Raw genomic sequence first — 12139 nt, forward strand, 5'->3', positions numbered from 1 at the left:
CAGCCTATATAGCATTTTGACCACAAGAGGTCACTAGCGTATTTCACCCAGAGAAAAATGTTCCCAGAAGCAAATTAGAAACTAGTTTTCTAGAGCAAATTGTCTTTTGTATATTTCAGAAAACAGCAGTGATGTCACAAACCAGTTACAAGAAGGGGTTTAAAGCAATGCCAATGAATGTGTGAATGTGTGTATACATGGTGCTCTGTGATGGACTGGCATTGCATCCAGGATTGAGTCTCCCACCTTGCACCCAGTGCTCCCAGGATTGGCTCTGGATCCACCGTGATCCTAATCATTATGTTTTGTATATTTCAAAATATAGTGTCTGTGATGTCATAAACAAGTTTTTAAAGCAAATTATGTTTTGTATAGGGTGCAGGGTGGCTTAGTGGTGAGCATGTTCGCTTCACACCTCCAGGGTCGGGGGTTTGATTCCCTCCATGTGTGGAGTTTGCATGTTCTCAGTGTGGTGTGGGGGTTTTCTCCTCCAGTCCAAAGACATGCATGGTAGGCTGATTGGCATGTCTAAAGTGTCTGTAGTGTATGAATGGGTGTGTGTATGTGATTGTGCCCTGCAATGGATTGGCACCCTGTCCAGGGTGTACCCTGCCTTGTGCCTGATGCTCCCTGGGATAGGCTCCAGGTCCCTGTGACCCTGAAAATGAGTAAGTGGTATAGAAGATGGATGGATGGACGTTTTGTATATTCCAGAAAGCATATGTGATGCCAGAATAAATATCACAGAAACAGTGCTTCACTTATAATTTTCATACCTGTATAAGGCACATCACCAGTTTTTGTGGTGCAATAGTAAAAAAAGTTGAATTCCACAGGATGGAGCACTCTGTTCCCAGGACTGGCTCTGGATTCACCATGACCCTGATCAGGATACATTGGTTACTGAAAATGAATGAATGAATGAATGAATGAATGAATGAATGAATGAATGAATATATTCCACAATACATTTATGTGATTTTAAAGCAAATTAAGTTTTGAAAATTCTGGAATAATGTCACAAAGTGGTTTATAATGCAGATTATGTTTCGCACGTTCCAGAAGCATGTTACAAAGACGAAGTGCTTCACTAATGGCTTTTATACCTGTATAAGGGACATCTCCATGAGGTTTTGGTGGTGCAGCAGTAAAGACTTCAATTCCACTGGATGGAGGAGTAAAGTAAAAAGTGCTGACAGAAGAGAATGTAACAGGGGATTGTAAATCCCAGAATTATGAATGAAGGTCTCAGAATGCTGAAGGTCTTAAGAGCTCGTACACTTTAAATGCCTGACTCAAGTTCTTCCTGGGCCACTTTACCTTCCACCACTTTTAAAATGCATTGTTGACTTCAGTTCAAAAACAGTGAAGGCACTGAATGTAGGAGTAACAAGTAGAACTGTCCCTCCTGTTTTGCTCACTACATCTATATTGATGTCAATGAATCCAATCTCAAGGTATTGCAATACAAACAAACACAATCAGCGGCCTTTGGGAACCCTCCTCATGACAAGTGTGTTAAGAGAAGGACGTGCAAATAAGAATGTTCCACGTTTCCTTCAAATTGTCACACTCGGAATAAAATGACTTGAAGATGATCTTTAACAAATGTTTATTAAAGGGTTCAAGCACACGAAGTGACATTAGAACAATTAGAACAGGGAGAGTAAGCTATTAAGAGATTAGGAGAAAGTAAAAAAAAGATATTCTGAAGGTTCTGACTATGGTCAATAAAATGTATTCATGTGGAATAGAGAGAACAGAAGTGCAGTACACATAACGCATGTGGAGTGCAAGAGTTCAAAGCATTACACATGAAAACAGAAGGGTTTCGAATACCGGAGCAGATCTCAGCAAAGTGAAACAAATTAGAGACCTCTTAAACCATCACAATAGCGTGAAAGTCAACAGTTTCCTAGATAAAAGCTTGCCTGTATATTTCTCATGTAAACCGTGGATGTCTAAAGAAGTGGTTAGTTTAATTAAATACATTTTTCAGTGAGGAAAAAAAAGAACAGGTTTAAGACAATATTTACACCATCCCTCTTCTGCACTTCTGTTCACCTTGTAATTACCAAGAGAGTGGATATATGTAGGAGCTCCTGCATGGTATTGTATGTTAGACCATGGTTCTTGATATTTTTCCCAGTGAGTATATATGAATATATGAATATGAGTATATGAATATAATAACCAAAAAAAATAATCAAATTGACTTAAAGCATGTTGGAATTGACTATACAATGCTGTTCCACAGTAAAGGTAAAGGGGTGGACTCAAGTGCTCCCTGTTCAAAAGGACTCAAAGTCACAGTTACAGCCGATGGATGACTCTTATCAGATGTCAGCCGTTCCCTGTACTGACAGGCCTTTCTCTCTCCTGTAGTTCACAGATACATTTGGAACCTCTCTGAAAACACTTTAACCGAGCAAATTATCTCTTGGTGTATTGTCCTGTCAGCTTGCCTTTACTACTGCCAGGGTGGGCAAAGAAGAAAATATTGCACGAGCTTTAGTGGTTGGTTCTGAATTCAATATCCTTTAATGTTGGCTCGCAACTTTTGACTGATGGCTATAGAAAACTCAGATGAAAGGCAGGCTGGCCAACAATTGCCTCATATCTCTTAGCTCTTTACAAGGTGAAGATATAGCTAAAAGAAAGCTTTATGAAGAAGCTATCATAGCCCCAACTCCATGTGGAGCATAGATTATCTTTATTGCACTTGTTTGTGAAATGTTACATTTGGGGTTGTTACGTTTGGGTTGAAATGCTTTCACTGTGGGCTCATAACTTTTGAGCGATGGTTCTAGAAAACTTGGCAGGATAGCTATGGGAGGATATGCCTCAAATCTCCTAGCTTTCTTTTCCTCCTAGATAGCTCAGCTCACCTTGAGTGTTGAACATGCATTATCTTTGTTGCACTTATTTGCGAAATGTTACATGTGGGGATAGTTTTCTTGACAATTATTAAACCTGGTCATAAAATTAATTTTACAGTGGAGAATGTTTATGGTGTAATTTAATACAAGCCTGAAATAGAGCTGCATCTGGATGAACCGAATCATTATTACCATCAGAGTATAAAGCCATCAAATCCCTAAAAATATACTCAGCAAAAAAAGAAACGTCCTCTCACATTCAACTGATTTTATTTCCAGCAAAATTTCTCAACATGTTTAAAAATTTGTATTAACATGAAAAGATTCAACAACTGAGACATAAACTGAACGAGTTTCACAGACATTTGACAAACAGAAACGGAATAATGAGTCCCGGAATGGGGGGGGGGGGGTCAATATTAAAAGTAACAGTCAGTATGTGGTGTGTCCTCCAGCTTTAAGTACTACAGTGCATCTCATCCTCATGGACTGCACCAGATTTGTCAGATCTTGCTGTGAGATGTTACTCCACTCTTCCACCAAGGCATTCGCAAGTTCTCGATCACGTCTGGGGGGGGCACACGGTTACATGTAATTTTCCACTGCAAGGACGATCAGCTGTCTTTCCTGTCTCCCTGTAGCACTGTCTTAGGCGTCTTATGTTACAGATATTGCAGTTTATTGCTCTGGACACATCTGCAGTCCTCATGTCTACCCTGCAGAAGGCCTGTGGCATGTTCACGCAGGTGAGCAGGAACACTAGACATCTTTCTTCCAGTGTTTTTCAGAGTCAGTAGAAAGGTCTCTTTAGTGTCCTAAGTTGCTGTAACTCTGACCTTAATTGCCTAACACCTGTAAACTGTTCGTGTCTTAAGGACTGTTCCACAGGTGCATGTGCAATAATTGTTTATGGTTCATTGAAAAACATTGTTTAAACCCTTTCCAATAAAGATCTGTAAAGCTTATTTGGATTTTTACAAAATTATCATTTAAATACAGTCTCCTGAAAAAGTGACGTTTCTTTTTTGCCGAGTAAAGTACATTAATATTACAACTTATATACAACTTGTTCAAAGTATATACTTTTTTTTGCAGGGAATTATTCCTGCCCACAGAGCTATGTTTAATCATGAACTTGTGCCTGGCCTTCTGCTGATCTATCTGCTGTATGTGTGTGTGTGTGTGTGTCTGTGCTGTACATTTTGTGCTCTGCGGCATATCTAGAGTCATGCTGAGTGCTATTGACAGTCGTCCATGCTGTGTCCCACGCTTAATTATAAGACATAGAGCAGTGCAGGGTTCTCTTTGAGCCTCATGAATGCAGCCACTGATTAGCCCTCAATCCTTCATTATGGCCTGGCTTGTCATTTAGGAATAGACCACTCAGGAGTGGTTGAGCTTGCAGGTTCAGTGTCTCAGTACAGGAACCAGGTGTTACCAAGCGTGAACTTTACTGATGTGTGGGAAGCCCTTCTGAGTGAGCATGTAGAATTAAAACAAGTTCAAAACTATCATAACTTCAGGAACAGTGTGTTCGTGTTTCAGAAGACTTTACCATTACAGAGTCCCAGGAAAATGACTTTGTCTACAAAGAGTTATCATTTTTTGCTTTTTCATATTGCTGAGTCTAGTTTTCTAACTTTCTTTCTTTCATTCATTCATCTTCAGTAAGCATTTTATCCTGGTCAGGATCATGGTGGATCTAGACTCTATCCTGGGAACACTGAGTGCAGGGTAGGAATTACAACCTAGATGGAACTCCAGTGTATCATAAGCACAGATTCATACTCATACTTCATACCTAGAGGCAATTCAGTGTGGTCACTCCACCTCTCAGTATGTTTTTGAGAGGTGGGAGGAAACCGTAAAACTCAAACGGAACCGCACAGACTTTGAAGCTCATGGGAAAATCCACACAGACAGTTTCCGTAGGTCAGGATCAAACCGAGGACCCTGGAGCTGTGAGTTGGCAACGCTATCAACTGCACCACCATGCAGCCCGCTTTAGAAGGCATGCATCATATTAACTAAATCTATAAAACATCGTCACCTCGCTGCTTTAATAAAGAACTAATAGTGATTATACTGTAAGATTATGGCATCTTCTTTGATTAAAAAAAGCATGTGTATGTTATACTCATTTCAGACGTTATGAAGTTCAAACAATCTTGGTTGAAGACCCTTTGCCAGTGCCATTACCACCATGCCCAAGCTAAAGCAGTTATTAAAGATAAATGTATTATTTGCGTGTGCTTGTATGGGGGGTGGGGGGATGCATGTTCTCTCTGGTTTCCTCCCCCAGTCCAAATACATGCAATATAGGCTGATTGGCATTTCCAAATTGTCTGGGAATGTGTGTGCTATTGTGCCCTGCGATGGGTTGCCACCCCATCCAGGGTGCCCCGCCCTGCGCCCCAAGTTCCCCAGGATAGGCTCCAGGCTTCCCCACGACCCTGTGTAGGATAAGCATTATGGAAAATGGATAGATGGATGGACGTATTAATAACATGTTAACCAAAATCATTACAAGGTTATTCATAGTCTGTTTTCAATAGGTTAATACATTCATTTCAGGAAGGGCTACTTTAATTGAGTATCAGTAACAAACTACTTAGATAATGCAATAGGTGACACAGTTTTAAAAGTTTTAAAAACCATAACATCTGTGTGTATCTTCTTTCTTGACATGTTCAGTACCAGTTAATATTATGCCTACGCTCCCTCTTCTTTTGAATTAGCCAGATTTCTGCATCCTGATGACATTTTATTCTTTAAAAATTCACTGAAGACCATATGGTGTAGCTTCGTCCACTTCTGGTCACCTCTATCAAGGTCATGAGGCAGAGCATTGGTGCAAGGCTCCAGTCTCACGAGACTCCATGTCACAGACAGTAAAAATGAGTGTAAAAGTAAAACAGTTTGGATATACTTTATTCTGTAAAAATAATTGGGTGGGAAAATAAAGACGAGAATATGGGAATATAGCTTTGGAAAATCTCGTAACACAACATGGCTGCTTTATTTACAGTGAGGGTAGATTAGTACAAAGTCTTCATTTTCCACGAATTAGTTCTGCTTTTACAGTATAATGTATGTCTACAATGTTTGGTAAATGGTAATTTGTACTAGCCAGTTGGTTCATGTACTGCCCCAGTCTACTTTTAGGTGCATTAAACAAAAAACTCCACCCTGAATTACTTCCATATTCATATTTATAGGATAATTAACACGTGAACTTCAATGGCATTCCAGATTTATTTTGTAATGAAATTCTGAGTCGACTTTTGTTTTATTGAAAATTCTTTCATCGACATGTTGGTCTATATTCATTTTGGTTAACAGTTTCACTGTCTGCTGATAGTAACTCCTCATCTACACTCTGCTCAAACAGGCCAGGTTCCCAAAGCTTCCACTTTCATGCTAATAAAAACATAAGCCGTATGTGTTCATCATCTCGTAGATCACTAACTAGCCGAGCCAAAGTCTTTGCTGGAACATGTCGTGTTTCCACTACTTCTACATTGTATTTCTCATTAATATGACGTTGAATGGTGCTGGAAAGCAATTTCTGGCACGTTAGAGAATAAGCACTTGGTCTTATAATTTTAGGAGCTATAATTTTTTTTTAAGCTTTAGTTTTAGGAGCACAGAAAATTGTCCGTTATCCCTTATGTTTGACACTGAGATTTTCTATTAAACACCAGGGTAACTGTGCTAGCAATGTCCTCCTGTGATATCCACCCCAAAACGTATGGTGGCTCAGCTAGCGTTAGCATGCTAGCATTGTTGGCACCTTAGCAACTTTGTCACTGTAGATTTAGCTCATCAAACCCCTTTAGTGACTTTTTTTCTTCACCAAAAAAAAAAAAAGCCCATCTAGCGACAATTCTAATGACTTTTGGACAAACTTTAGCTACTTTTCATAGAAGAGAAAACAAAATATCCTTCTTGTGGTTTGTTACCCAGACACAGACTGTGCACTGTGTGAGAGAAAAAGAAAAAGAAAGACATTCTGTTGCTTCTAATGTTCTCTCTGAGTGATCATTTTACTGTAAATGTAAATATAGCCAAACTCACAGCACAGCCGTTGTCTTTAACTTATGTGTTTGATGATTTCATCAGACAACATTGGGGTTATAAAATCAGGATTTTAGCAGTGCAGAGCAGTAGCTTGGAAATGGCTCGGAAGCGACTGCTGATTAACATTTGGTCTTAATGGGCCATGCTTCAGTCACAATTTCATACTCGTTCTGTTGTCTGACAACAGAAACAGAAAAATATGTAAATAAGAACAGCTTTATTGGGAATTCGGCTGTGTTTAAATACAGTATGTGAACACAGAGCGTAGGGGGGAATAAACAGATGTCAAGGGCTGACACTAGGCAGAATGCAAATACGATGCGATGACATCATGAATACGCTAATTAACGACATTTAACAAGTTTCCAGCAGACTTTAGCTACTTTCCAATGAAAGTATTTGGCAACAGTGCTTGCATTGCCATTAGCAAGGGTTGTCATGACATCACTTACAAATGTACTTGGACAGTCAACTGCTTGAAAGGCAAGTTACAACTCTATAAGCGTGTAACTTCTCCTCATAATGATTTATGAGGATGTGAAGGGGCGTGTCTATAAAATGACTGACAAATCCAAATACAAACAAACTTTCCAGACCGGAAGGCAAAGGTTTTCATACTGGGTTTTTTTTTTCCAGTTATGTAATACACGTGTCCAGTTACGTAATACACTTCTTCATAGGCTTAAGCTATTTTAAAAAATAATTATTTATACATAATTTTCCACATTATTTGTACCAGTAAGAAATGAAAAATATTGACTATTGCTCCTTTAAGCTAGAAGAGCACCATCATTTCAAATCTAGAACAACGATACACCAAGCAGCCATAAGATTAAAATCACCTGCCTAATATTGTGTAGGTCCCCCTTGTGCTGCCAAAACAGCTCTGACCTGTCAAGGCATGGACTACACAAGACCTCTGACGGGGTGCTGTGGTATCTGGTACCAAGACGTTAGCAGCAGATCCTTCAAGTCCTGTATGGTTCGAGGTGTGGCCTCCATGGATCTGACTTGTTTGTCCAGCACGTCCCAAGGGTGCTCGATCAGACTGAAATCTGGGGAATCTGGAGGCCAAGTCAAATCCTTCAACTCTTTGACATGTTCCTCAAATAATTTCTGTGCAATTTTTGCAGTGTGGCAGGGCGCATTATCCTGCTAAAAGAGGCTGCTGCCATTAAGGAATACCGTTGACATGAAGAGGTGTATTTGGTCTGCAACAATGTTTAGGTAGGTGCTACATGTCAAAGTAACTTCCACATGAATTTCAGGACCCAAGGTTTTCCAGCAGAACGAGGCCCAGAGCATCATACCACCTCTGCTGGTTTGCCCTCTTCCCGTAGTGCATCCTGGTGCCATCTCTTCCCCAGGTAAGTGACACACACGCACCCATCCGTCCACATGATGTAAAAGAAAACATGATTTATTAGACCAGGCCACCTTCTTCAGTTGCTCCATGGTCCAGTTTTGATGCTCACGTGCCCATTGTAGGTGCATTTGGTACTGGACAGAGGTCAGCATGGACACTCTGACCGGTCTGTGCAGCCCTATAGCCAGCAAGCGGTGTGTTCTGACCCCTTTCTATTATAGCCAGCATTAACTTTTTCAGCAAATTGTGCTACAGTAGCTCTTCTGTGGGATCGGACCAGACGGCCTAGCCTTCACTCCCAACACGCATCAGTGAGCCTTGCGTGTCCATGACCCTGTCACGGTTCACCCATTGTCCTTCCTTGGACCATTTTTGGTAGGTACTAACCACTGCATACCAGGAACACTCCACAAGACCTGCTGTTTTGTTGATGCTCTAAACCAGTCGTCTAGCCATCACAATTTGTCCGGTGTCAGAGTTGCTCAGATCCTTACACTTACCCATTTTTCATGCTTCCAACACATTAACTTTGAGAACTGACTGTTCACTTGCTGTCTAATATACAGTATCCCACCCCTTAACATGTGCCAATGTAATGAGATAATCAACGTTATTTACGTCACCTCTGTGGTTTTAATGTTATCTCTGATTGGTGTAGAACCACAGGCGACGTTTAGCTACGCTTTTTATAGGGGACTGACTATAGCTGAATACATATGAATATTCAGTCAACAAAATACGTTTAAACTAGAAAGCCCGAGCTGTAAAACAGGACAGTAATCAGCGTGTTTGAGGATGTGCTGAGGTACTGTAGCTCTCAGGTTTTGAGGCTCCCACCTTTTTTACCTCACGCGCTCTAATTGGGCGCGCGCTGGTTTTTTCTCTCCGCTCGAGCTCGAGGATGAAGCGAGGTGAATTACTGAGGAGCTGAGGAGGAGGCATGGATATGTGAGGACCGACCCAACACACACACACACACACACACACGCAGTCACAGTTACACCACGAAGCTGGCTTTCGGAGCTAACTCTGGGTACAGAACCGACAGAAGGAATAAAAACAGAGCGTTTAAACCTCTGGGTTATTTATCTCAGGACCACATTTGGATCAAAACCCGGATTTATTTCCCTTTCAACTGCATGGTGTTTCAGGTAAGACATCTTACTGAATCAACTCCTTTCATTCTACTCGACTCCCTGAGTGTAGTCAGAGAGAAAAACTGCAACAAAAGGCAGCTGCATTTACATGTTTCAATATGAGAGAAATGAAGTTAGCAGGAGAGCGATATTTAACAAAATAAATAAATAAATAAATAAAATTAATTTAAAAAAGGCTAAAAGTTGGAATTCAAGCAACAGGCTTTTGTTAGCTTTTATAGGGTTCAAGTTAAACATTAACCCTTGTTGCTCTGGTTTCCTCTCAAGAGACTGACTCTAGGGGTGAAAAAATAATACTTTTGTGAAACCTCTATTATTATTATTATTATTATTATTATTATTATTATTATTATTATTTTGAGGTGAGTATTCTGTGTAGCAGGTGACTATAATATTGCATTTTTTAAAAACACAATTTTCATCATCTTTACAGCCCCACAGCTATGCTCACTGTAAACAAAGAATTAAAATGTTATATATATATATATATATATATATATATATATATATATATATATATGTGTAATTCTAATTATGTTTTTTTGTTCTGATTTATTTTTATTTTTGCCATTGCCTTTAGGCAAGACTTTCCCCTGTAGAAAAATGTAATAGTAAGTTCATTTTCACTGACATCATTTTCCATTTACAGTTTGTAATGTCAATACAACCCACAAACGTATACATTTATTGGTAATCATCATCATTATCATTATCATTACGTAACCCTAATATTTGTTAACATTGTTGAAACTCTTGAGTAAACCCGGGCATCTGCGTTTACAAAGCTCCATCCAGCCTTCAAGGCTCAATGACGAGCCTGTACGGATTTGCTTGTTCTCGTGAACAACAATAGCACTCAAGATTCTTACTACACGTTCTTCACGTCACAACAAAGTCCTCAGTGTTTATGACCCACAGAATGGCGTGTCCCTGCCCCCCTCCCTGTCTCTCCTCGAGGCAGTGTCCAGCAGCTTTAGCACTCTTTCTCTGTCGCTGTAGGTGCAGGAGAGGATCGCTGGCTCGCTCGTCTGAAGGATTGCAGGTAGCCAGGCTGAGAATGACCGCGTGGTGGCTGCTCATATTCCTGGCACTGGTGCAGTTTCCAGGACCTTCAAAGGGACAAAGTAAGTATTTAAGTATTTGATGGTCACCCTGCTTGCTTCCATGTGCAGGTTCAGTCGATGAATTTCTTGCTTCTATCACTCATCTTGTCGATGGCCTTTTTATTTTTATCCAGCATTTCTTTTTTAAACTCTGTGTCATGGACTATAGGTGAACAGTTCTGACATTTACCTTGATTGAACTGTGATTGAATTGAAACCTCTGAGCCTCTACAAAGTGGTGTTAATTGGTTATTTCAATGGTATAAATCCTTGGCTGTTGATCGGTCTTTAGAGAGTCCAGAGAGTGTGAGAGAGCGAGAGAGAGAGAGAGAGAGAGAGAGAGAGAGAGAAATCCCTCAGGGGGACTTAAGTATATAATTGGTTGGTCTCCTTGGAAGGAGCCTTGTATTTTTGCCAGAGGCCAGACTACCGCAACATACAGTACTGTGCAAAAGTCTTGCTGATGCCTTCAAACGTCATGAAATGAAATGTTTCTCCGTTTAAAAAAAACACTATAAAGAGCAGTAAACAGTAATAAATGAAACAAAGGCAATATTTGGTGTGACGACCCTTTGCTTAAAAGGAAATTAGTAGTCTCAGGTAGAATTAGTGCAGTTTTATAAGGAAATGAGCTGTAAGTTTTAAGTTTTATTGAGCATCTTGCAGAACCAGTCACGGTTCTTCTGGAGACTTTAACTGTCGCTCTTGCTTCTTATTTTTGCAGCAAAATCCAGCAGCCTTCATTGTGGTTTTTATTTTTTTGTCTGAAAAACGTCTTTTACCACTTAATATTCTGCTTTCTTTACTGACATACAAACATTTTTCTGTAACATTTCATTTTGTGCTGGAAAAGGAATGTTTGGGAATCTAAAATGTTTGTGTACTGATTCGATAATGTAGAAGTCGTAAAATAAAAACCTATTACAAAAGTTTGTACTAAAGAAAATAGGGTGCCTAAGACTTTTACACAATACTGTATAAGCACATGGGTTATTTTCAGTCATTTTCTCTCTTCAACCTCTCTCTCTCTCTCAATCCCACTTTCTGCGCGCTTTGCTTGACAAACAGGTGTACAGTTTTCTGTCTGTTAGTATGGAGAACATTGTTTAGCCTACTCCATCTCTCTATATCACTTAACACTGCTGCATTGCTGGCAGGATTTTCTTCAAAACTGAGAAAAAAATGAGAGACATTTAGTGTGATTCCTGTCTGTATGTGACTGAGTTTTGCAGTGGCGCTGCGAAAACCGTCTACATATAAGGCTATAAAGTTCCCCCCTGAGATTACTGAGAGAAAGCGGATCAAGCAGGAGAAAAACGAGAAAAGTATAGCCTATATCTTACAAGCGGAATGACAGGATGTGTGTCACATTGGCATTCTGAACAGCAGCAAATCTGCAGAATGGGGAAATGTGTAAAAGTATGTAGTGCGAAACTTGCTGAATATGAATGGGGAGTACGAGATGTTGATGAAAGCCATTTTGAGCGCAGTGTGATGAGACTGCGTGGGAAGCCTATTATACCCGACACTATCTATCTTCCTGCTGCGATGAAA

At 40.0% G+C, this 12139-nt stretch overlaps 1 protein-coding gene across 2 annotated transcripts in view; it reads left to right on the forward strand.

The window, feature by feature from the left end:
* Positions 1-9284: 9284 nt before the first annotated feature.
* The window catches only part of col14a1a (collagen, type XIV, alpha 1a), a 112680-nt gene continuing 109825 nt past the window's right edge, over positions 9285-12139 (forward strand). For both annotated transcript variants that reach the window (XM_053626898.1, XM_053626907.1), the window contains exons 1-2: positions 9285-9476; positions 10482-10606. In XM_053626898.1, the coding sequence (XP_053482873.1) occupies positions 10540-10606 (67 nt within the window). In that variant the 5' untranslated portion in view covers positions 9285-9476; positions 10482-10539. The remainder of the gene's footprint in view (positions 9477-10481; positions 10607-12139) is intronic.

The sequence above is a fragment of the Ictalurus furcatus genome, chromosome 1 (genome assembly GCF_023375685.1).
Source record: "Ictalurus furcatus strain D&B chromosome 1, Billie_1.0, whole genome shotgun sequence".
In the NCBI taxonomy this organism is placed as follows: Eukaryota; Metazoa; Chordata; class Actinopteri; order Siluriformes; family Ictaluridae; genus Ictalurus; species Ictalurus furcatus.